Source organism: Natator depressus, chromosome 1, assembly GCF_965152275.1.
Source record: "Natator depressus isolate rNatDep1 chromosome 1, rNatDep2.hap1, whole genome shotgun sequence".
Classification (NCBI taxonomy): Eukaryota; Metazoa; Chordata; order Testudines; family Cheloniidae; genus Natator; species Natator depressus.
This window is the reverse complement of record NC_134234.1, coordinates 225,150,796-225,177,759: the sequence shown is the minus strand read 5'-3', so window position 1 is coordinate 225,177,759 and position 26,964 is coordinate 225,150,796. Positions and strand designations below refer to the sequence as shown.

The window sequence follows — 26,964 nt, the reverse complement described above, 5'->3', positions numbered from 1 at the left end:
CCCTTATACCTGGGACCAGAATTGGGTCCACGGTTTTCTTTTAACAGCAGGTTGGCTATTAATAATTAGTTTAATGATAAACCTGCTTCATATGTTTTGCTCAATTGATCATTCATTTTGATGTACTTGCGGGAGAACAGTTGCTGATGATTCATACCTGAGCTGATTGAGGGCACATTGCAAAATCTAGACCAAAAGCTTCTATCATAAACAACACATCAGCAGGTCAAAACTTGTGGTGTAAAATATTGCATACTGTTGCTTAGAGGTTGGAAATTCCAGTCATGGTAGCATCCTCAGGGCTTCTGACCATTTGGAAATTGTTCCCATGGCTGCGGCAAAACACAGTCCAAAATTATCATCAGTTTCAGGAAATGTGTAGACCTTTCCTTTGTGAGGCTGTATTGTGCCTTTAAGGCACTAACTTGTGTTGGGGGTTTGTGGAGACCTTAACCAGTAAGAGCTCCAGGAGTAATACAGAGCAAGCATGGCCATTGGGCCACCCCATAAGAGGATGTAGTGTATACTGGCTGGGGCAAGAGGGGCAAGTGTAGCACCAGCCTCTGCACGCATCCCTCAAGATGGCTAGCAGGATTATCCTCACACAGTCCATCAGTGTGAGTAAGTGCAAGGTGGTGCCTGGCCATTGCAGGAAAGGGCGGGGGATGAAAAGTAGGAATGATTCACTGCACATCCATCCAGTGTACATGCAGAGTCTGCTCCATGGATCTGTAGAGTCACCAAGCATAGTCCAGTTTAGTCTTGCATAGCAAGAGCTTTCCTGCAGGGTTCACTTGTCAGAAAAAATTAACAGATTAAAAAGCCATGGTTGGGCTAAAACCCAGCTAGCCTCTTCACTCTTATTTAGAGGTTTGCTTCCTCTTAGACGCCAAGTTAGGTTGACCATCCTCTAACAGCAATCCTCCTTTTCTGTGACTATCCAGGAATTGTTTTTTACAAAGCTCCTTATATGCCCAATGATCCTTCATAAAAACACTGTTGTGAGGGGAGTATAAGTGGCTTGGAGGGTTGTGCAGGGGTCAGGAATATCTGTATCAAGAGGAAGCATTTGTACAAACGCCAACTGCTAGACAGTCTCTTAAGCAGATTAGGACACATTTGTGCACACGGCAGCAGCAGCTGTCTCTCCTGAACTGTCCACTTTCTGACTTAACTACATTTTTCTACTGCACATGGTCAATACGTAGTTTCTGAATCCTTGTGACTATTTAAAATGAGAACTTCTTTTTTCAAATTTAGTTAAGTACAATGAGGACTATTTGCATGCCTCGGTTCAAAGTTCATACGTCAGACATTATTGCTGTAGCTGTGTCCAAAAATTGAAATTAATATTATTCTGAAGTGGGGAAAATGTAATCACCCTCTCACAACTCAGACATCACTGCATTTTTCCCCCCCACAAAAAATATTTAGGCAAAGACCGAGCCTGGAAAATTTCCCTTCAGATGCTGTATTTTCTTCACAGTTACAGGATAATAAGAGAACTTATTTTCCAACTATAAATAATGCAGGTTCTACTGGCAATTATTGTAATTAAATCATAGAAAGAATTGAGTAGCATCATAACACAAATATTAATATGTGGGGAAATAAGTTACACCTACAGCATTTGTGCATCTTCCTGTTGACTCCCAAACCCGTGGGTGTGTTTGCGCACATGAGTACTTACATGTGGCATAATCTGTTTTGTACATGCATATGAAGGTTTTCTGTGTACACACAAATATCAGATCCTCAGCCTATTTAAATTTGTGTAGGACCATTTCCTCCAGTGGAGCTACGTTGATTTACACCAGATGAGGATCTGGCTCATACAATGTATGGGTACCACTTCATGTTTGAAAGTTTGACCCAAGTGTTACTGGATAGGCCTTTCTTCCTTCTTTCCCACCTACCCTTTTCTTCCTCCTCCTTTCTCAGGAAAGATGCAGAAAACATCACAATGGATTAAGGTGATTTTTTAATAAATACAACATACAGTTGTAATAAGATACATGTCTTCTCTTCAGTATTAGGGCTTGTAATTAATACAATTTGAATAAGATATATTTTTGCAACATTAGATTTTGCATACCAACACGGAAATATTTTCCCTTTAGTTCAGTATGTAAAATTTCTGTTCTCCGTGATTTGCAGTTTTCCCTCGCCAAAATCACCATGACGTTTGACACTGATTGGTCTCTGGGTTGGCAGTCTTGGCAGACCATGTAGCAAGTTACTAGCAGAACCAGAACTAGAATCCAGGTCTCCTGGTCCCACATTGTAAACCTTGGTTCTCAATCTTTTCCATACCGTGATCCCCTTTTCCATACATCCTGGGACTCCCCATCCTCTTCAGCAATATGGGAAGAACTGGGTAGGTCTGACTGCCCTCCCCCACCCCCAGATCCAAACTTGCCCCCTTCTGATCTGGGGTTTTGTTTTGGGTCAAAGCTGCACAAAATAAAAGTTGTTGGGGTTACAAATGAAATGCACGCTATGGTGATAAAGCAGATGGTTCCCCAAGTTAAGTAGCTATAGCTATGAGTGCAAATACATTCCAAGAAAATGATAATCAAAGCCAGTAATGTTCTGAACCCTGAATACTGCTATTAAAGAACCATAGAGGGCCTGGCTTCATTTATACCAAAGCTCCGTTCCACCACCATGGAAGTATAAAGATGCCTTAAAGAGGAAGTAAATTACGTTTAGGGCCAAAGGGACTGATTTTACTTCACTTGCACTATTGTAAATGATGAGTGACTCTAGTGGAGTTACATCGTTGTAAAACAGGTTTAAGTGAGGGAAGAAATAGCTCAAAAATATAATTGATTTACATCCTGAACTCCTTAACACAGCTTTTATTCAGTCCTTATCAGTTGGTTCAATGGGAGTTTGGCTGAGAAAAGGCTTAAGGTAATGTCCCATAATTCATAGATATCAGGGTTGGAAGGGACCTCAGGAGGTCATCTAGTCCAACCCCCTGCTCAAAGCAGGATGAATCCCCAATTTTTGCCCCAGATCTCTAAATGCCCCCCCCCCCCGGATTGAACTCACAACCCTGGGTTTAGCAGGCCAGTGCTCAAACCACTGAGCTAGTATACTCTCCTTAATTTTCAGCCAAGTTAAAAAAAAAATCATTCATGAAAACCTATATATAGAATCTCTCTGCTTAACTCTTTTTTGTATCTGTGACTGTGTGATATTAATAACCATATAGTGGAGACCTGCGGGAGTTCTCTTTTCTTATTCCTTTAGTTGGATGTCATTATTTACACTCCTCAAAAATTAAGGAAGAGGAAACCATGAGGAAGCAGGATAGCCAGTATTAAAGACGATGTATATCTGCCTCTCCTCTGAGCTTCAGGATGCTAACTGGATACAAGCAAGGCAAATTTCAGCAGCATTTCCTCAGTTGTTGAAAGATTTTGTACCTGATAAAAGAATCTTTCTTCGCATCTTTCATAATTTAATAGCTAATAAAGTAAAGGTCAGCTATAATAAAGAACTAGATTTTTTTCATCCTGAGTAGCATTTAGGAGTTAATTTCAGAGTCAACCAAAGAAGAAGCAGCAGGAAGATATAAAAGTGTATTTTATGTGAGTTTATATTAGCATCTTAATTTGTAAAGTCTTTAAACAGACAGAGTAGATTTAGAGCCAAAAAGATACAAGCCTCACAGGAGTGCAAAATGGCTCTTGGTAAAATGAGAGCTGTTTAAAAATCAGGTCTCATATCTGATCAGAAATCTCATTTGAATTTAACCAGCATTTTTACCTGGACTCCATCACAGAAGTATGTGTAGTCAGACATAGCTGTTCAGTACTGACCATTGCCCATGGCCTGATGGATTAGTACAATATATTTTGTTAAAGAAAAGAAATACATTTTTGCAAACAACTTTGTTGGGTTCGGTTCTGCTTTGGATCACTTATTAGTAAGCAGAGGTCCTGAGAACATCAAACACTGATGTTCTAACACTGCCCAAGGACCTCAGCGTTTCATGGATAATTAATTGAAGTTAGCAACAAAGTACCCGTATTATTAGAGATTCAAAGGGGAGAAAGCACTCTGTGCTCTCAGTTCTGCCTTTACCCTGTAAGCAGAGATACTAACGCATCCATAATACTGCTTGGTATACTGCATTTCACTGCTCATGTAAATGCAGGCTGTGTACTTTTTAGCTTTATTTCTTTCTTGTTTGAACTATTAAGTACCAAAATTTTAGTTCATCAGAGCCTAGGGTTAGTTTTCTAATCAAGAGAATGCCATTTTATAATCAACATTTGGAACTCCAGTAATTAGCCATCACATCTAATCAAGGTATGAAGCCGCCTATGAATTAGCTATTTACAAACCACCTAATAGAATCAACAAGGAAGCTGGGACTGGAGTTTGAAGAGCCAATAACTTGAAGGGAAGGTTGAAATAAAGCAAGAGATTGCCATATAACAATGTCTCCAATATTCTTTTTCTGAGCTGTGATACCAAGGTTATATTGCGGAGTGAGGTCTGGAGTGGTGGTGTCTCTTTCATATGAGAAATAAAATCTCTGTGGAAATTTACTGTCCTTTCATTATAGACTAGATTCAGCCAACCTTATTTATACTGAGTAGTGCCTTATTCCATGACATGTCCTTTTGAAGTCAATGGGCCTGCTTGGAAAGAAAGCTACTCACCAGGAGGCAGAATCTGGGACCATGCTCCGTTTCAGCAGTTGAGATGAACTGGGATTTTTGTGAACAACCCCTACATTTGAAGGACAAGGTGTTGTAGGCAGCGGGTGCTCAGTAGAGGGTCCTCAGCTGCAGGATTCACTTCCCATGTCATCCAACAAATCCTGGGTCTGTTGAACTTCAGAGCACTATTCAAGGTTTATCTGCTCACCTAGGTTGAGCTTTTGAAAGCTGACTAGGGGATTTGAACATACCATTCCCATTAATTGTAATGGGAGTTGCATGACTAAATCCCTTAGCTGGCTTTGACCATTTTGATGCTAGACTGCTATCTGAAGGAGTGTGTTTGAGTTGATTGAGTTTCTAGGGGAGAGTTCTTTTCACGCTGAATTTTGTCTGCTTGGGTGGGATTTTCAAAGTCATCGCAGTGATTGAGACGCACAAGTCCCATTGGCTTTCAGTGGGCCTGTGCTTTTAAGCCACTTGGGCCCCCTTGAAAATCCCACTCCTTGTTTTCATTTTTTTAATGTCATGCATTCCTAACCTATCTGCACAGAGTGCACCAGGGTCATGATGGGCATATTCTTATCAATATAAAGAAATAAATAATACACATGGCCCCATGCTAGATGTTGACATGCTCCTTCTTGCAATGGCAGCTTTCGCTGCACACTCCAGGGGAGAATGTGCTGAATCTTGTGGTGTTCCAAAAGTAAGTTTCCACCTCCTGTAGGCGCTTGGGGGGGGGGGGGGAGGAAGATAGGGCAGAAGAGGGGCATATAGAGCAGAGTGGTCTGGGCTTCAGAAATAGGGCATGTTTTTTTAAAAAAAAATATATATATATATACATATATATATTTAATTATTTTTCAAGGCCAGAAGAAGGGAATAAAGGAAAGGGAAAGGTGACCATACACAACAGTGTTTGCATTCATATACAGTGAAACTTGTCTTGTACAACCACAGTAAGGACCAAAATATTTAATTGAGGTGGGTCTTTAACCAAATTTCACATAAAGTCGTACTGAGCTCCTTCAGTGATCACATGGGGCCAGATTTTCAAGTGTTCAGCAACCACAGGTGTGACTAGATTCTCAGAATTGTTCAGCACCCAACATGCATCAAGTGCGACTTTGCTGCATAGGCCTTGTGCTGGTTCTCTACACAAGGGCGAATTTCACCTTACATTGGTTCTGGCATTAGAGCTGGTGGAATTCAGTTGTTGCATTTGATGGTGGTTTATGGGAATTTTATTTTGTGTAGGTTGGCACTCCCACAGTTTGGCTTAGAGGCTCTCATTTGAAGGAGTCCCCAAACTCAAAGGAATATGCTGCATTTTAACCTGATTTTGCACTGACGCCGTGTGAAACTTGGAGTTTTAATTTAACTGACCCAGATTCACTCTGGATGTTTGTGACACTTGGCTCAGTTTCAAGCTTGTCACAAAACCCAGAGAGTTTCACTGGGGTTTCAGGTTTCTTTATGAACACTTTGCACAACTCTGTTATTTAAGTCTCATAGGGCCCAAACTTGCAGTCCAGAGCTCTAAAAACTCAGAGTGCACCTCATTAAGGCAAGCCAAACTCTCATTCCTTTGGAATTACATCATTTCTAAATTGGCCAGATTGCTCAGAGCCACATACCAGCATAGAATGCTAAGATTTTTCATATTCTTCCATTTCTGAAGTGCAAGTGAAGTGAAATTCTGGTCTCAGGTACATAGGCGTAAATACAGAGTAACTCCAGTGACTTCAGTGGTGTGATACTAAATTTACACCAATGCAGCTGAAGGCAGAATTCAGCCTCTCTTCTTTCAGTTAAGAAAATGACTCCAGACATACGTGTATTTGTACCATAACTATATTCATTAATATGTCTAAATCTCTTACAATAAATATTTCTGAGCATTTAGAGATGTTGGTTTAAGGGTTTATTATAGTGTGTTATCCCTGTTTAATATGCTTCTAATTAAACATTTTTGGAAGGAAAGATATACAACTTAAAACACTTTGTAAGATCAGCAGTCTTCCTCTCTTATACACAATGTACATTGGGTACAATTTGTTGATTGTATAAATTCTTTTTTTATTCTCTAATACAGGCAACTACTGAAAACTGAGCTGGGATCCTTTTTTACTGAATACCTGCAGGTTTGTGGGGTTTTCGTTTTTCATTTAGCTTCTTACATTTGTCACTGCTGAGTAAAATTGTTTGTCTGAACAAGTAGTAGGCAAATCCTTTATCTTTCTGTTATTTTAAAGTTAAGGGTAAAAATAGGATTTGTTCCCCTTCCATCAATTTTCATGTCACATTGGCTGAAATTTCATACCAGGTCATACTTGACCAGAGGTCTTTGTACCACATGTATTTTAAGGACACTATTAAGGAACTTTATTGGGTCACTTATAAAGGAGGGGTTCAGATCATGGCTACAAAATGGATAAGATTTGCCCCTAACTGTGACAGTGGGATTCCTATAAATACTATTTTATCCAGTATTCTGACGTGATCTATTATCCTGATTCGAAGCTCTCTAAAGGCTGTGGAAAGACTCCTATTGACTTCAGTGGCTTTGGATCAGGTCCTGTTATGAGCATTTATTGACTGATGAGATTTGGTTGTAATATTTCATTTTATAGTGAAAGCTCACATCTAATGTAATAAATCTCAGCCTAATACAGATTTTTATTAAACGGATCCTTTTCAATAGGGTCCAAATATTTAATGTAGGTAAAAATTCTGTGGGGTTCCCCAAGTTTCTTGTGGTATAATTAATCAGGAAGCCATTTATTAATAATTATACATGATCTTACTTTTAAAATACAATTTACTACCTCCCTTGCTGATTAAATGTTGTATGGCTTATGCTAATGTTTGTAAAAAGCTTTGATATCCCGAGATGGAAGTTGCTTTTCGCTGGAAGGGCTAAGAATATGATCATCATCATCATTTTACAAATGTCCTAGTAGATTTAAACAAGAAGACGGACATAGAAGTAAAACTCCATTAATCAACAGCAACCCTTAAACCAGCTTTCTTGTGGGAACAAAACAAAACAAAACAAAAAATCCGCAATGGCTTCCAAGAAATACGGAGTTGTAGAAATAAAAGGTGTGTGTATTTTATTTACAGAATCAGCTGCTTACAAAAGGCATGGTAATACTGAGGGACAAGATCCGGTTTTATGAAGGTAACTCAGACTTCAGCAATGCTGCAACTGTTCAGTGGGCTTGATCTAAAGCAGTGGTTCTTAACCTGGGGTGCACGCATCCCCTAGGGGTGCAAGATGCCCTTTCTGGAGGTGCGAGACATGCCTGATTATTTTTTTTTTTTAGAAGGTAAATCATTGAAAACGCAAATTAAGCACAGGCACATAAGTACAACTACTTTGTTTCATCAAACCTATGTATTTATTAACATTATACATTTTTTAACGATTACTGTAATATACAAACAAAAAACAGATCTAGGTTTAAAGAACTGACCTACTTCAACAATTTTTGATATGGGGTGCGAGAACATATTTTGAGAACCAAAGGGGTGCAGGCTGCAGTAAAGGTTAAGAACCACTGATCTAAAGCATACTGAAATCAATGAGATTCCTTTCACTGACTTCAATGGGCTTTGGATCAGGTCCCATAACAGCAGGTTGTTCCAGTGTCACTTACAGTTTCATGTTCCTGTTGGCGTCCACCAAGGAGAAATGTTTGTCTAGCACATCAGCTAACCAAACTTCCTGTTCGGATGTTTACATTTTCATCCAGTTATAACCTGTTTAAGATTAAATTGTGGAAAACTGAATACAATATTTTATTACAATGTAAACCCTGCAATCTCAATTAGCTGAAAAGTCATGGGAACACACTCTGATCTCACTTACACCTGTGTATATCCTGAGTAATTCTGCTGTCTTTAGTAGAGTTACTCTGGGTTTACATTGGCATTAATGAAGTCAGAAGCTGGCCCGTTGTGTTGTCGTGGCTCCATTTGTCTCTGTCTTCAGTTAAAGTGGTTATAAATGTCACCTAACTGAGGCAGCTATTATTGAGATTTCTTTCATATTTGAAAGAATCACTCCAAGTATTAAGTAAATTAAATGCATAGAGAAGGAACAAAACTTCAGAGTATTGGCCAGATTCTGCTCACCTGTACACCAGTATAAATCTCGAGTATCTCCACTGAAGACAGTTTTCCACTGGAATTACTCCAGATTTACATCAGTGTAACTAGGAGTAGAATATGGCCCTATCTCTCCACACAAACACTCTAGTTTCTCTCACTTGCATTCACTAGAGATATGTAAATGTGGCAGAAGAGATGTTGTCAAATCAGTCTTTTAATGAGTCTACATGAATGCAGAAAGAAAAAAAACCTCTTAAAATTGCTAGGACAAATTCACTGGCAGAATTATAGTATGGTCAAATACATTCTGCTTACCTAGCCTCCAGCTGCTGTTTTACCTGAATACCATATTCTTCATTCCATGGCCTACACTGTTGTGCAGCAGTTAGAGGTGATTTTTAAATTGGCTGTGTCACCCAGAGGCAGCTATATTTCATTGGCAGGTGAAGTAATTTCTGAATATAGATTATAAAATAAAACATCTGAAAACCTTTTGGAATCCAAGACAGTTTTAAAGAAATGCAGTTTTCTTTCAACTGCCCCACAATGTCAAAATGCCTCTTAGTCTAAATACACCATTTGATCAGTTTCCTGGTGAAAGCCATTGGCATTACTTACAGCTATCTCTGAATTTTAAATGTGACCTTTCATTGCTGTCTGCTTATTTGATTGGATCAAGACTGTTATTGAACCCAAATCTGTTAATGAAAAGACAATTCCCCTGACCACAGCAAACAGAAAACATATTTGACATTACATTCCTCAAACTCCTCTAGAGCTGAACATAGAGTGCTTTAATTATTTAACATAACCCCTACAAAATCACAGACAACTGGACTGTAAGGGTTTCAAGGTTTTCACAGCTTGCTTGCAAATTATAAATCAGATTTTTCAATCTCAAACTGGTAAATCAAAAGGAGAAACCAGTCAATTTTTTAAATCACACTGTATAGGTACATTTTTAAAAAGTTGATATTAGATTTATATCAAATATCATTAATATTTAAGATGCAAAACTGAGAAACAAACATTAAAATGCAAGGTTTCTGAGTTTCATTTCAGTTACGGGAGAAGCTAGCTGCATGTGTAAAATGACAACAAACTCTTAGGCTAGATTGCTAATTTGATTTAATGCCATATATAGTTTACTTAAACAGGTCATTAAAATGTGTGTGGTGTAAAAATATTGTGGGATCATGGAAAATATTATGTGTCTGTTTCATACAAGAATGACCACATCAGGCCTATGTTTACATGAGCTGAGTTTCCTTTATCCCTGCAAATACTGTAGGAAATCCAACGGCCTTTGCTTGACAGTAAAACAAACATGTTCTCAGAGGACATGAAAGTCAAATTCTTTTGTGTGAAATATGCTAATCACCAGCTGATTCTAAGCATGCTTCCACATCCCACAGTAAAAGGTCTGTCTGGAAAAATGCAGTTTACTGTTCAGATAGAGGAGCAGCTGTTCTGAGTCACTGTTGTTGCTGCATTGAAATTCATTGCTTTACAAAGTAGACAGTGCTGAGCAGACTGCCCACAAAATATCAGAGATGAGCTAAGGTAAAGACACATTTCCAGCAGGAATAGGGTTGCCAACTTTCTAATAGCAGAAAACCGAACACCCTTGCCCTGCCCCTGCCCTGCCTCTTCTCCTAGGCCCTGCCCCCTCTCACTCTATCCCCCCCTCCCTCTCTCGTTCGCCTTTCCCCACCTTCGCTCACACGCTCATTTTCACCAGGCTGGGGCAGGGGATTGGGTTGTGGGAAGGGGGTGTGTGCTCTGGGGTGGGCCGGGGATGAGGGGTTTGGGCTGCAAGGGGGAGCTCCGGCTGGACACAACACAACCACACGGACAGCACTGCACTGCTTCCTACAGATCCTGGAATTTTCAGACCGTCCCTGCGGCTTATTCCTTGCTGGGGTAGGGGTGGAACAATGTGGTGGAATCTCCATGTGGGGATCTTCAGCGATTTAATCCCCTATCTTCCCTCCAGGGAGTTTTACTGCAGGAGGCGGGGGCAGTCTGGCTTTGTTATATTCTGTACAGGAGCTCTCTGACTAAGCTTTGTGCAGGAAGTCCCTCTGTTCAGTCAGAGCGTTTAATTGTGTGATCCAAAAGACACACATACTGACTGATCCTATGTACAGGCGGGAGAGATACTTCTAGAATAACTGTCAGTGATCCCCTTTTGTTCTGCAGGAACTAGTATATTACACATCATTCCTGTGTTGCTCAGTTAATGCCACTGACTAACTGTTCACAACATAAAACAAGTTAGTGAAGCGCTTATGTTTTTACAGGACAGAAGCTGCTGGATACCTTAGCTGAAACCTGGGATTTCTTTTTCAGTGACGTCCTGCCCATGCTTCAGGCTATTTTCTATCCTGTGCAGGTGAACTGTTACTTTGTTACTTTAGAATCCAGAAAAAGCCGTTTGATGGGTTGATCAACAAATTGGCACAGCTGTCAAACTATCCCAGAGGGGCCAATCTGTTAGTGCAGGTGTTCTGTAAAGTCAAGTCATTTGCATGAATGGTGAAGTACTCATGTGAAAAACATGAAGGGGGAACTTTGAAAAGAGGAACTGCATGCAATGAGGATGTTTAGTCCTTATGTCAGCTCACACTACAGCAAAAGGATATGAATAGTAAAATGAAGATGGGCAATCAGTGAAGCAAGCACAGCTGTGTTGACTTCAGCATGTACGTCTCCAGCTAGGCCTCCTGCATGTATATATCTGAAGTGCCTGCACTTGGTATAGTGTTAAAAATGTCAATGTTAAATTTTGTACTCTGTAAGTCATTTTCAGACACTTCCAGTTTTGTTAGTGCTGTACTTCTTTGCTGGTGTAAATTGGCTCAGATTCATTGAAGTGAGTGGAGTTACACTAATTCACACCAGCAGAGAATTTTACCTGAAATCATTTTATACACATTTAAGGCACTTGACTTCCTTGTGGGGAAAAAGGGCCTGGTTTTCAGAAACATCCTCCTATTTTGCAGGGTTAACTTTGCATCTACAATTAATTGATAAATCAGTTAATTGGGTGTCTAAATGCTATAAGTATGATCATTTGCACTTGCAGGCACAAAATCCTAGTTCTGTGGAAAAGTTGAAACTATAAATATGTTATTTCTGCAAGTAAAGGAAACATCTGAAAAATTCCTTGAAGCATGTAAAGCATACAGGGCCACATTGTCCACTGACTTGTGCCATGTGTAGCCATTTAAACCAGTACAATCACAAACTAATCAGAATATTGGGTGGAATTTTCAAAATTATTTTGGCACCTAGTGGGATTTTCAAAAGCTGCTAGGTAAATTAGTTACCTATGTCCCTCTCAAATCAATGGAAATTAGGCACTGAACTCACTTAGGTGCTTTTGATAATCCCACTAGGCACCTACTTACATCTTTAGGTTCCTAACTTTCTTTGAAAATCTGCTCCTAGGTAAGTTAGGAACACAAGTCCCATTCTCTTTCTGTGGAAGTTGTGACTTGGATTTTCAGAGGAATCTGAATGTGTATCTGAGGACCTGTATGTCCTAGGGATAAGCCCTTATGTCACCAACTGAAGTAACTACACTAGTGCAAACCTTAGTGCCCTAGTATAGACAAGGAAATGGGGGCTAATCCCTAGTACAGACAAAGCCAGAGGCTGCTATTGCTGCTAGAAACATGTTCTTTGGGCAGAAGCTGAGGTCTTCCCTAGAGAAGAAGTAGTTGCATGGAATCATGATGTGAAGTATCAGCTCTGCTTCTGCCTTGTATGCTGAGACAGTAGCACAGGCAGGTTTTGAGCAGTGGAGGAACCAGGGGGCCGAAGGGCCTTCGGTGGTGCCCACCTGCAGTTATACCTATTGACTTGAAAAGGTGCCCCACACAAACCTAAAGGCCATCCGCGGGCTGGTCGCCCCCTCTCCATTAGCTCTGCCACTGTGCTGAGTGTTCCCTGAATTTTAAAGAAGGGGGGAGCCACCACTGGGCAGGGCTGGGAAGTCCCAAACCTAGACAAAGTGTGAATTCCCACCCTGCACCCAAGTCGGAGGAAATAAACAGGAATTCAAACGTTGCCCTTGTTAAAATACTCTTAAAACTTTATACTACTATATTTAGGATTCCAAAATATTCTTACAGGGTGTAAATTCAGGAAAGAGCCCCGATTACATGTGTATCCAGATGTGGCAAAGTTACCACTAACACACTTCTTCCTGACTGGAAGTCATGCTGCAGCAACATTTGCCTCAGTTTCCCCCACTGTCCTTTGGCCGCGCCTGGACTCTCTGACAGTCCTCGTCTGTCCCTCTGGCGCTTGACAGCCGCCCCAGCCCTTCCAGCTGAAGTGCAACCCAGCTCTTCCCTGAGGGAACCCCCGCAGCCTCTCTCCTGGGAGCATCCCTCATTCCCTCTGCCCCTTCACTGTTCCTCTGGGTCCAGCTCTCTGGGTCCAGCTCTGGCTTTGGAGAAGTCAGCAGGTAAGCTCCTCTGCAGCTCCCCTGCCTTCAGTCGTCTTTGGTCCTTGGCTCTGGCTGTCTGGCTTAGAGCCAGCAGGCAACTGCCTCTGGTGCTCTTTGACCTTCAGCCCTCTCCAGCCCCGGTGCTCTGGCTTGGGGACACCAGTCAGCAAACCCGTCTTGCTGCAGTCCTGCCTTCAGCCTTCTCCCAGGCACCACATAAAGTCTCCTGGCTCTGGCAGCTCTCACCTCCTATCCTTCCCCTGACTGACCCAGGCCCTGACTCACCGGGTCTCTCCTCCCCTAATATCAAGAAGTGCCCTCTTATAAACACAATTAATTGACCAAACTGGAGTGTGCTGATAAGGCTCTAGCACACTGGCCCTGCTCCCTCTCAAAGGGCCAGTATCACCCTGCGACACCAGGTCTTGGACGGATTTGTGGATTACAGACTAAATAATTCAGTCCATGGCAATGATAGACAAGTCATACGAAAGTATCATGTGAGTCCACACAAAGATTGTGGATCTACAGATTGGTTTGTTTTGTTTTTTGACCATCCCAAATATTTCCTTTGAATTTGCATTGAATTTACCATTGCTACTACTCGTAAAGATTTAAGAAAAGCACTTATACTTGGGATTCTGACCGTTATTTTTAAATGGCTCGTCATCCTTATTGTGGTGATTCTGTTCATAGGGGAAGGAGCCCTCTGTTCGTCAGCTGGCTCTCCTGCACTTTCGGAACATTATAACCCTCAATATTAAATTAGAAGATGCCCTGTCACGTTCCCGAGCCAGGGTTCCACCTTCAATTATTCAGATGCTGCTAATACTCCAGGTAAGGAGTTTGGGTTATATTTTAAAAATCTCTCTTTCTTTGCTGTGTTGACAACATTTTCAAAAGTGGCCACTGATTTTTTGGGTGCCCAGTTTGAGACATCTCGACCCTGGATTTTAGAGGCACTGAGCATCCACTAGTCCAGGTGAAGTCATGGAACTGTAGTTCTCAACATTGCTGAAAGTGGAGTTTGTGGAAATTCAAACTGTGCAAAGCAAAAATTAAGGGACCCAAAAGTAGAGGCCACTTTTGAAAATTGAGCCTAAATGCATAAAGTTTTGGTATCAGGTTCATATCTGTGGCAGTGACACAACTTTCAAGGGGTGCTATGGGCTGATGCACTAGTATTTCTGGAGATTGGTGGTTTCATCATAATGCTTAGTACAGATTTGATCATGTCAACAAATTCTGTCAAAATTGCTTGCTATTCACAGATGTAAGATTCTAGGTGTTGGTGTTTTCTTTAAATATTTATCAAGTCCTTGGTCAAGAAACTAGGGACAAGGAGAAAATTACATAGATACAAATTAGGGCTGTCAAGCGATTTAAAAAAATTAATTGTGCGATTAATCGCGTGATTAAACAATAATAAATACCATTTAAATATTTTTGGATGTTTTTCTACATTTTCAAATATATTGATTTAAATTATAACACAGAATACAAAGTGTATAGTGCTCACTTTATTTAAAAGCACTGTAAAAAACAAAAGAAATAGTATTTTTCAGTTCACCTAATACAAGTACTGTAGTGCAGTCTCTTTATCATGAAAGTTAAACTTACAAATGTAGAATTGTACAAAAAAAAACTGCATTCAAAAATAAAACAATGTAAAACTTTAGAGCCTACAAGTCCACTAAGACCTATTTCTTGTTCAGCCAATTGCTCAGACAAACAAGTTTGTTTACATTTGCAGGAGATAATACTGCCCACTTCTTGTTCATAACGTCACCTGAAAGTGAGAACACGTGTTCGCATGGCACTGTTGGAGCTGGCATTGCAAGATATTTACATGCCAGATATGTTAAACATTCGTAGGCCCCTTCATGCTTCAGCTGCCATTCCAGAGGACACGCTTCCATGCTGATGACCCTTGTTAAAAAAATAATGCATTAATTAAATTTGTGACTGGGAGAGATTTGTATGTCGCCGGCCCTATTTTACCCGCATTCTGCCATATATTTCATGTTATAGTGATCTCGAATGATAACTCAGCACATGTTCATTTTAAGAACACTTGGCTGAACGAGAAGTAGGACTGAGTGGAGTTGCAGGCTCTAAAGTTTTGCATGATTTTGTTTTTGAGTGCAGTTATGTAACAAAAAAAATCTACATTTGTAAGTTGCAGTTTCACGATAAAAAGATTGCACTACAGTACTTGTATGAAGTGAATTGAAAAATACTGTTTCTTTTGTTTATAATTTTTACAGTGCAAATATTTGTAATAAAAAATAATAATACAAAGTGAGCACTGTACACTTTGTATTTTGTGTTGTAATTGAAATCAATATATTTGAAAATGTAGAGAAACATCCAAAAATATTTAATAAATTTAAATTGCTATTCTATTGTTTAACGAAGCGATTAAAACTGTGAGTAATCACGATTAATTTTTTAATTGTGATTAATTTTTTTGAGTTAATCGCGTGAGTTAACTGTGATTAATCGACAGCCTTAATACAAATAAATGAAACCAGGGAAACTGTCAGAAGAAAAATAAGATATCCAGAAAGAAAAGCAGCACCTAGTTTGAAAAATATTCAAAGAATGTGTATGTTGGTGAACATTTGATGAAAGAAAAAAATCACAACAGAATGCGTGTTAAAGGGAAAGGTGGCACGTCTTAAAAACTGGGGCAATGGAGACGTTGTGGTTAGTAAATTTTTATATACAGATGAATTAAGAACAAATGAAACGAAATACTTTTTCACTGCTGTTTGGGGTCATTGAATCAAATACTATGGCTGATTGTATTTTAAGGGCTGCATAATTTAACAACCAATGATACTACATATATTACTCTGTTATGGGTAATACTGAGATAAGTGTAACCAAATCCCATGCTTCATGACGTCTGCTGGATCAAGAACGGGTATTTTTCCTCAGTACCATATTGCACAGTTGTCTAGGTACATTATTTCAGCAGGGCTTAAAGTTGGGGAGGTCGCACACCTGGCAAAAAATAAAAATTAAGCTGGGTCACTGAGAGCACACTTTAAGCACTCTTACCAAAGCTGGTGCTCCCAGATTATAAACACCCCTCACTTTTTTTCAGACTGTGTTAAACACTGGTTTTCATTTTTTTCACCTTCCCCTTTAAGAATCAAATATTAGCCGCTGCTAGGATCCTGCTCCCATTGAAGTCAGTGGCAAGACTTCCATTGACTACAATAGGAGCTGGATAACTTTGTATATTAGAAAATTCAAAGGAGATGATGGAATGATCTGTCAGGAACAGTGCTGCAGGGAAGTTTATTGCACCCCTCCCTTGTCCTCCAGCAGGAAACATTCACAGGATAATAAGCACTGGTTTTTTTATTTACAGGAAAAGGCCGAATTCATCCCCTGTGCAACTCCACTGATTTAAATCTATAATTACGTGGGGATGTATTCCTCCCTGGATGTTTATTCATGTAAATCTCTCACTTATAATCATACAGCAGGAAGATAGTGACAAAAATTGTTGTTTTGCCAATAGTTGCCTGGCTTTGCGGTTTAAAATCTAGGTGAAACCAAACCAAAGGCTTAGTGTCAAAGAGGATCAGGGAATGAGTCAGTTCTCTGTTTACATTTATAAAAGCTCATAGTCAATTCAGAAGGAAGAATGTTTCCCAAACCGAAACATCAGAGAAAACAAAAGCTATTTTTTTGTACATTTAGAGGCAACTGTGCAGTGTTTTAAACTTGTTGAGTAAGATTCAACCCTGTTGTGGGTAGAGGTGGGGCAAGGATAACAATGCAACTGTCTGGTTCTCATGCAAGATTACAAATCATATGGTAAAGTTTTATGCTCAGACTTCCCAGAATGATGGAGAGTATTACAGACCTGTCTGAGTCACCCTCATGGATCACAAGTCTGTTCTAATTGGACTCAGCCTTTGTGCTTCCAAGCCAGCTGGGACTGGGCAGCATCAAATCAGTTTCTAGATCTGGGCCTCTAAGGGTGTGTCTACACAGCAAAGAAAAACCCATGGCTGGCCCATGCCAGCTGACTCAGGCTCATGGGGCTGTTTTATTGCTTTGTAGACTTCCAGGCTCAGGCTGGAGCCTGGGCTCTAGGACTAGGGTGACCAGATGTCCTGATTTTAAACGGACAGTTCCGATATTCGGGGCTTTGTCTTATATAGGCATCTAACACCCCCCAACCCCGTCCTGATTTTTCACACTTGCTGTCTGGTCACCCTGTCTAGGACCCTGTGACGTGGGAGGGTCCCAGAGCTTGGGGCTCCAGCCTGAGCCTGAACGTCTGCCCAGCAGTTTTTCAGCTCCAGAGCCTGAGCCCTGCGAGCCCAAGTCAGCTGACCTGGGCCAGCCCCGGGTGTTTTATCCCTGTTCAGACATGTCCTAAGGTACACTTCTTACAGGTCTTTAGGCAACACAGAAAAGCCTGTATGGTCTCCCCACTTGCATCCGTGCTCAGTTGTCTGAGCCCTTGGACCCACTCCATGTGTCAGTCAGGAAGGCCCCTTCTGCGGTCCTTCCGTTCTCTGGCAGTGATCAGATTAGGGGGTGGAGAGAGACGGGGCAGATCCTGCTTTTACAGAATGTTTCTGTTCCCTCTGTCAGGTGACCAGCTAATCAACTGCAGACTCTAGTCCCGTGGTTAGTTGGGAAGTTCCAGCCATCTAGAGTTCAAACTGGGAAAAGCAATTCCCTCCAGCTGGCTCCTCTCTCTGGCAAAACCTTGGTCCAGGGGGTGGGCTCCCTTGGTTGGAACACAGTTACTTACCACTGATGACTCTTTTGTGTTAGTCCTTCTGGGAATTAGGCATTACACTAAGCTTCCCTGTCAGTGGAAGGCCATAATTTGATACAGACATGTACCAATCCATTACATCTGGTTGGATCAAAGACTAGAAGCACTCTGAAGGCAATGGGATTTGTTTGTGGTGTGGGGTAAATTTGGTATTGGTCATGTACCTTTCTTCATTGGTAGCTGGAGCCCTGTCTGGCCAGAGGAAGACAAAGTAACACAGGACTTTGTCTTCATGGAGGGGCAATGTAGGTTTATAAAGAAGAGTGGGAAGTCATGAGAGACTCTGACACTTATTCAACATACAGGCCCCAATCTAACAAAGCATGTAAACACATGCTTAACTTTGACCACATGAGTAATCTCACTGCCTTCAGTGGGACTACTTGCATGTTTAAAGTTCAGTACATGCTTAAGTGCCTTGCTGGATTGCAGCCAACCCAGAAGACTCACCACAAAGGAGAAAATAGTCCCTTTGGAGCATTTCTCAGTGAGAAGATCTGGAATGAAGTTGGTCCCTGCATTTCCTCCTAGAGGGTAAACTTTTCTTTCAATCAGGTCTTCCAACCTCTGAGCCATAGGCTACATTTATCTTCAGCCCACCCAGCAGCCTCATCCTAAGGAGTGCACCCCAGCCTGTGATACAGTTTCTGCACCAATTCCCTGGGATAAGATGACATAAGATGGTATATGAATTGGGATAGAAAATCTCACAATCCACCCTGCCACATCCCTGCCCTTCAAACACATGTGTAGATACCACCATTTCTCTGTGAGTAAGGCATCAGAGATATGAAACTAGGGAGCAGAAAAAGGAGAAAAAATTAATGAAAATGTAGTTCAGGAATCTGAATTTGGGAGTTGAGACAAACTGGAGTAGCTAGATTATCAAAAGAGCAACAAAGCATATCAAGGCATTATAAAAGGTCAGATACCCAAGTGGCTCATTCTGTGGGTGCCACATGACAAAATCTTATATCCCTTCAGCACTTTGAAAATATGTCCATGGAAATGTGGAAAGAAGTATGTTCACTTTTGGAATAAAATTGTAAGGTGCCATCACACAGCAGTAGCAAACAGCACAGCTAAGGCTAACATTTAAGGATCAGAAAGTATTCCTAGAGCTAGGTTTTCTACTGGATGTATGCACCACACCATCAACCTAATCTGGTCCTACAGCCAGTTTAACTAACCCTGGAAAGATCACCCCAGTATCATCTGGTGGCCAAGAAAGAGTTGATTAGATGGTGAAATCCTTGCCCTATGAAGGTATTCATCCAGAGGCTCTTATGGCACTCAACTTCTCTGCTGTCAGCATGGCAGGAGAAAGTGTGGCCAGTTGCGCTGCACTAATCCTTAACTGCAGTGTTAGCCCCCATAGCCATGTATAGACAATGTAAATTAAAGCAGCCCTCAGACAGCTCTAGCTGGGCTATTGGGCCTGCAAGAGCAGCATCAGGATCAGGGGAGTGCAAAGAGGAACTTAAGGCACCTTTGCATGCACACAAATAGAGACACTCTCAACCTCCACTCTCTGGCCCTTTGTGTGGAATTAGAAAGCAGGAGAATGAGTCAGAAAGGAAGCAGGAAAATGGGGGTGAAAAGCACAGAGATTAGGGAAGAACAACTCCCAAAACACCAGAGAGACAAAGTGGTCACTGCGTGATTTCCAGAAGTATTTATACAGAGGACTAAAAAAAACCCTGACTTATTTTGAAAAACATGTTGTATACAGGCCCTTTGTTTGCCACTGTGACTGGAACATCTTATCACTAAGTGTCCTAGTTTAGGCCTGAGAAAGTCTGCAAAGAGGGGTAAGAGAATATTTAGCTGAACATCTCTCATTTGACATAAGGATAATGTGGAGTCCATACAGAGGGTTAAAAAAAAAAAACCTCTCTGGGCAGCACAAACTATTAAAAAAGATATAGAATACAAAGTACAATATCTCTCGCATTGGGGGATGAGGTCTTTTTACACAGCAGGTCCTAATAGAAAAATAAAACCCTGTGGTGTCGTGTGGCTTCTCTGAGCTTCATTGAACTCTTGGGTTGGTCATCTTCATGTAAAAGCAGACAAAATAAATAAATACATCTGCCCAGTGGGACCTATTTCTTGTCTCTGTAATGTGCCTAAATGTTCTCTATATCCCATCTCATTTCAGATGGGTGCAAAGGGCATTTCAAAGGCTGTAATCAAATACAAAGAGTGCCGTTTTCCCAGCTGGGCAGCAACACAGCAAACCAATGACAATGTAGCAGTTAGAGAACAAAATGACCTGCACTCTCCTGAGCACGGCTGTTCTTTGGAACTCAAGCTTTTCCAACACTGAAGGGAGTATCAGTTGAGGCCAGTTTATTACGGCCTTGAGGTTTATAGTTTGGCAGTCTTTTGTCAGGAGTAGCCTTGCTGAGTCTTTGAGACTGCATTATGGGAGACAAGCAGGTTATAAGCTAGTCAGGGTGGCAGGTGGTTTGGGGTACCAAGATGTTTATAACTCTTTGTTGGTGGTTTTTGAAATAGGGAACCTATAGTGTTTAAGGATATGAGAAATGGATACATACAAATACACCACAGGGCCTAAATATAAAACAGCATTTCTTGAAGTGTACCTTTTCCCTACCTTTTGGGAAATATGATCCTCTCCTCCTTTCCCACAATGGAGACCTCTGTCTGTTGCCTTCTTTGTGTTGTTTCTCTGGGCTTTCAGCCCCATAGATAAAGATGGCAGTGATTGCTACCCATGTAAGAACTATCCCAGCCAGATCTGTAGCTGGTTTAAATTGGCATCACTCCAATTGACTGCGACATCAGTTGATTTACGTGAACTTGAGACTGTACCCTCAAATTTCCACTTCGGAAGACTTTGTATGTAAGAACCATGTGCACTTGTGAACTGTGGCCAGTGTAATGTTCTGTTGTCTCTATTAGCAAATACAGAGGTCATACACAGTAGGTATGGCACTGTTTCATGCCCTGTGATGGATCATGTGTTGCCATGCAGTTATTTGTGTCTTTGCAGAGAGAGAATTTTTTCAAAGAGAAATGTGACTTTTTCTCCCTGCAAAGTGTATTATTTCTCTTTGCTTTTGCTTTATTCATTAACGCTGTAATTTTTCTATATTAATTTGCTAGATTTCCAGTGCTGAGTATTTTTTTTCTCACAGAATTAGAAGTGACCTTGTGATACTGGCATTGTTTCATTTACAGCTTATTATATGACCTCGATCCTTCACAGTTCAGGCCAGGAATGCTGCATGTATAAATGCAAAGGAAAAAGCTGTGATTTAGACAGTGTGTGCAAGAAAAATTGACCTGACTGTACTAAGAGCACAACTTAGAGTAATCCAGATGCTGCTCTAAGTTGTGCCTTAGGGCTGGACTGTCACCCAGTGGCCCAACCTCTGGGAAGCATAAATGTAACTTAAATAATAATACCTAGCTCTTATACAGCATTTTTCATCAGTAGATCTCAAAGCACTTTACGAAGGGGGTTCAGTATCATTATCCCCATTTTACAGATGGGGAGACTGAAGCACAGAAAGGTGAAGTGACTCGCCCAAGGTCACCAAGCAGGCGAAGAGCAGCTCTGGGGTTAGAACCAGGTCTCCAGAGTCCCTGTCCACTGCCCTATCCAGTACGCTATCCTCTCTTAAAACTACCTTCACATTCCTCTCTCCTGAGCTGTGCCAGGCAGTGAAGAGCTGGCCCTAAGCAACTGGTCCCTCGAGCCAAGTTCTGCTTTCAGCTACACCAGTATAAATCGGGAGTAATTCCAGTGAAGTTAATGGAATGACACTGGTGTAAATGAGATCAGGATCAGGCCCTAGAGCTCTTGAGGATGTGACTTAATGATAGTGGGTGGCTAGCAATTTTCCGCTTGCAAACTGTAGTTTTATATTTAAGGAGGGAAACCACATCAGAGGCATTTTTCCCCTGGTATATATTTAGCTCTGTTTTCACAAGGCTTTGAAAAGACGATTTTCTTATTTCAGGAGTTATCACAGCTGAGTTCAGTGCTATGCCCCCAGGCACTGGGATGGGGGAACAACTGTGGTTATTATTAGCCATTCTACAAGCTATAATGAAAAAACCCAGATTATTTCTCAGAGGTAATTCAACCTGAACCAAAATTCCTGTGACAACCTCTAAGAGAACCAGGACTGTTCTACTCATGTGGATTTTGCTTAAACCCAGGCCAATGAAATTCGCCCACAACATGGGTAGGTTTATTTTCCTTTTTAAATTGGATCTTCACTGAAAATTAGCAAGCAGCGCATACCAAAACACAGTTGGTTTTCTTTGTTCTTTGCTTTAACCAGGACGGAAAGAGGAAAAGGAATACAGATTGTCCTCTGCTCTTTGTTCTGCGAGCAGATGACGCACATGCACCTGCTTCAAGTATGTTGTGCCATAATATTTTAACTCTGCATATTCCCCGTTCTTTTAATGTAAGAAGAGCAGTGTGGTCTAGTGACTAGTTCAAGGGAATTAGACTTGGGCCTTGTTTACATGAGAAAGTAGCTTCTATTTAATGAAGTTGGTTTAGAAACCAGTTTAAATCAGTGCAGGCTCCTCTTGTATAGACACTTCTTATGTCCCCTAAATATCAATTTAGCTTATGTGCTTACCTACACAGTTGCATTGATCTGATTTAGTTAAACCAGTGCAAAAGGCTGTGTGGACATCATAAAAGTGGCTTATTTCGGATTAGCTACTGTCCATTAGAACAGGTTTAACCTGAACCAAAACAAGCCACACTTAAACCAGAATAAGTGTGTCCATGCAGGAGTTTGCACCAGTTTAACTAAACCAGTGCAAGTATGTGTGTAGACAAGTGCGAAGTAGGTAAAAAGTCAGCTTATGCTAAAGCAATATAAACCACTCTGAAACTGAAATAAGAGTGTCTGCTCAAGGGTTTTGCTCCAGTTTAACTAAATTGTTTTTTGACCAGTTGAGTCAGTTGGTACAAATGTGTCTGTAGAAATTTCTTGTGTAGTCGCATTTTGGTCTGTATTCCACAACTGGCATCAGAAATAGTATCGGCGCTTGGGGCACTGAAAAACCCTGATCTAACCAAGGTCCTATCACATGGCAAGGTTATGGTTTGAAGAATAAAAGAGATGCCAGCAAAGTGAGAGGCTCTTTTGGGGCTTTGCGGTGGGAATAGTAATGCTGTAACCCAGAGGGGAATCTGGACTGTTGAATTCTTTTGAGGTGAATAGCCAGATTGATTGAAATACTGGCTGAGGTCAATATTTACAGTCCCTTGCACCGAGGTACATCCCATTCTAGGGCAACCCCATTCACATGACACCATTCACCTGACATGAATAATAACAAAAACCACATTTGCAGCAGTAAAAATGCAGGCTCATGCTGTTTGTAGGTTTTTAATTTTAACAGGGTATAATTCACATTCGCCTAGCATTTCTGAGAGGAATCCCATCGATTTTCCAGGGAGATGTGCTTTCAACCCCAACTGCGTGCAGAAATAGTTCTTACATCTCCTTGACCTTGCACTGTAGGGGCAACAGGGCAGTACACTGCTTAGTACTTTTCAGTTTAGCAGAAAACAAGAGAGCTTTCAGCAGCAAGCTTTTTCTGGGGGGCAGCTCACCATTTTTTTTCTCTGAATATCTCTCGATCTCCCATTGCAGCTGTGGATAATGGGTAACATTATGTTTTTAAATCAAGGTTGCATGTTTTTTCTAAAAGAGACACTCTATTTCAAATAGGAATTAAATCAGGGAAGGTCTATGGCCTGTGTTATGCAGGAGGTCAGACTAGATGATCACAGAGCTTCCTTCCGTCTGTGACTATGAAATATTACAGATTCTGAAACATGAGATATACTGCACCGAGCTGCATCGTCTCTTCCTTCTCCTTCCTTCTCTCATTCGCTCCCCTACATTCTCTCCTATGCTACTCTTTTCCTCTTCTCTTCCCACATACTCCATAGGCCGTAAGGGGAGACGCAGACAGGAAAGCTGCTGAAAATGCAGGATGGCTGAAAGCTGTGCTTCTCTGCAGGCAGCTCTTTCTCGGATCCCTGCCGATTTTCTCTCTCTCCTTTTCTTTGAGCATGTCTGTAAAAGTGGGTCAGAGCCCGGCGGAGGCTCTCTGCACAGCTCCCACTTGCATGGAATGGGAGCTGAACACAAAGGCTGCTGTTAGTTGCTGTGGTTAAAAAGACCTTTTCAGTAATGCCGGTAACTGCTGAAGCCTCACAGAGTCAGGAGTGACATAAGCTAATTACAGTGGAACCCAATTGTAGATAGTGAACTTGGCTGTAATGAAACTCCATTTACAGTGTCTAAAACGAGAGTCCCAAATTGTTTGCATGGCAGGGGGTCAGGAGCAGTTCTGGTTAGATGACTCTGCTTAGAGGGGCAATTCCAGCTCCTCTGGCCAGGGAAGGGGTTGTCCCCCAGCTGTGGAACTTGTGTGGTTTGCCTGCGCTGCACTGAGAGTGGCAAACATATGGGAAAATCCTACAGTTTCAGAGGAGTGAAACCAACAGGCTCCTGTAGAAATCTGTAGGGTTCTTTGCAAATGTCTCTAAAATTATGTGGCATTTAATCTAAGAATGAAATTCTCTCTGTAGGTCTCTAGAACCATCCTATAGAATTTTATAGCAGGGATACAACTCTATGTGTATTCCATAGGGACAGGATTTGAGGGAGAAAGGTTCTGCTCTCCTTTCATGACCCTATCTGCCTATCTGTCATCTGTTCCGTGCCTTTCCTACCCCCATGTTGCCTGGGAGGGAGGCCACTGGCATGGAACAGGTAATGCTTGAGGCCAAAGTTTCCACCACTATTTGGATTCTCCTGTCCACTATCCCACAATGGGAGCGCATAAGGGGTGTGAATGGAGGCCAGTCAGTAGTCTGGTAGAAGTAGCCTCTGTTGAACGGCTCTACAAGCTTGGAGGGAGAGGTCTGTGAAATCATGACTGGTGTGGAGAAAGTGGATCAGGAAGCATTATTTACCCTTCACATGGCACAAGAACTAGGGTCACCCAATGAAATTAATAGGCACCAGGTTTAAAACAAACAAAAGGAAGTACTACTTCACATAGTGAACAGTCAACCTGGGGAACTCATTGCCAGGGGATGTTGTGAAAGTCAAAACTATAACTGAATTCCAAAAAGAATTAGATAAGCTCATGGAGGACAGGTCCACCAATGGCTATAAGCCAACATGTCTGGGATGCAACCCCGTGCTCTGGGTGTCCTTAGGCCTCTGACTGCCAGGTGCTGGGGTTGGACGGCAAGGGATGGATCACTTGACGATTGCCATGTTCTGTTCATTCCCTTTGAAGCACCTGGCATTGGCCACTGTCAGAAGACAGGATACTGGGCTAGATGGATCATTGGCCTCACCCAGTATGGCTATTCTTATGTCCCCCTTTTTGCCCCCTCTGCATGTGCCCAGCATCCAGCCCAACCAACTAGAGCTGGCTGTGGGCATGATGATTTTGTTCAGAAAGAAGCTGTATTGTTGAATTATCATTATTTTATTTTATTTTTTCTAGAGAAGGCTCCACTGCACTTATATGGTGATCAGTAAAGGGCATAGATGTGATATATTAGATATATCATTCTGTGTAAGTAATGTTTTGTTCCATGGTGAGTGTGTAGGGTTAACTCTTATGCAGTAGTAATTATACATTCTTGCCCTTAGCTCCCTAGGTGCAAAAGTAGCAAACATATGCCGCTCTGTGATATATGAAAGCTCTGTGATATGTGAAACGTACTGTGTAATTCATTACCTTGCTGCTACCTGATAATTACAGGCAATTAAAAGGTAAACAGTTAACCATGTGACCGAACAGTGCTTAGATTATGTGGGTGTTCTTTGAATTAAATCATTACCAGAAGTGAGACTGCCTGCTTTCCCATTGTTTCCAATTTAGTTAGCGTCTAGTTTCAGCAAAATATCCTGTAGTGGTTTTTAGCCACCTTTAAAATTGATTGCAGCTGACTAACTGGCATGCCACCAGAGAGTTTTTTTTATGGTAGATGGTCATTCTCAGATTGACTATCTCTTCAATAACAGGATGGGAGTGGTTTAACAAAAGGAAAAAAATTGAATTACCTTTCTCATAATGTAATGAGCTGTGTGCTGGAACTGACAGCTCTTAACTATGGCACTTAGCAGCAGCCCTTAAAACTAGATCTTTTAGTACTACCAAATGCATCGTTTTGCACATGTTACGTGAGGAATTGTTCTTTAGTTCCCTAATCCAGATACAAGTTTGGAAAAAAGCAAACCAATCTTTGCAACCAAGCTGCCCACCTGCAAGGGAAGCACAGTATTTGAACCAGATGAAGTCACCCTCTCAATCTGCTTAACCCTTAGCAAAGTACATTAGTTACTCTCCAGGTATGTTTCACTTAAGGACTGTCTAATTTCCTGGGTTTTACCTAGGCTACTAGGAGCCAGGGGTCGGATGGGGGGAAGGCATCTATTTGTTGCTTAAAGTCAGGGTAAGCTCGAGACTCTGGAGTTCTGAGTGATCTTTCAAGAATCTCCTTTTCTCTCCAGCCCTGCCTTCTTGCTGTCATAGAACAAGACTTCACGGTACAAGTATAACAAAAAGACAGTCCCTTCCCCAAAGATCTTACAATCTAAGTAGAACACAAGAGACAACAAGTGAATATAGAGAGACTGACGGGGGAGCACAGGGAAACAAGGCAACACTAATAACAGAATTTATTTTGTGACAAATAAATAATATGATGATGCTAATGATCCAGGAGTAGTCTTGTGATCCAATAGCATCCTGGTACTATGGGATCCTTGATGGGCTCCGAGAAGAAAAAGATAGACATGTCATTCCTCCTGTATACACTCATCTGCCCTTGATGTGGCTTCTCAGTATGTAACTCA

The 26,964-nt window shown here is 41.3% G+C and overlaps 1 protein-coding gene across 3 annotated transcripts in view; it reads left to right on the top strand.

The window, feature by feature from the left end:
• PRR5 (proline rich 5) overlaps positions 1-26,964 on the top strand; it is a 128,141-nt gene that overhangs the window by 71,932 nt on the left and 29,245 nt on the right. For all 3 annotated transcript variants that reach the window (XM_074936598.1, XM_074936613.1, XM_074936606.1), the window contains 4 exons: positions 6,778-6,826; positions 7,809-7,866; positions 11,102-11,193; positions 13,954-14,094. In XM_074936598.1, the coding sequence (XP_074792699.1) occupies positions 6,778-6,826; positions 7,809-7,866; positions 11,102-11,193; positions 13,954-14,094 (340 nt within the window). The remainder of the gene's footprint in view (positions 1-6,777; positions 6,827-7,808; positions 7,867-11,101; positions 11,194-13,953; positions 14,095-26,964) is intronic.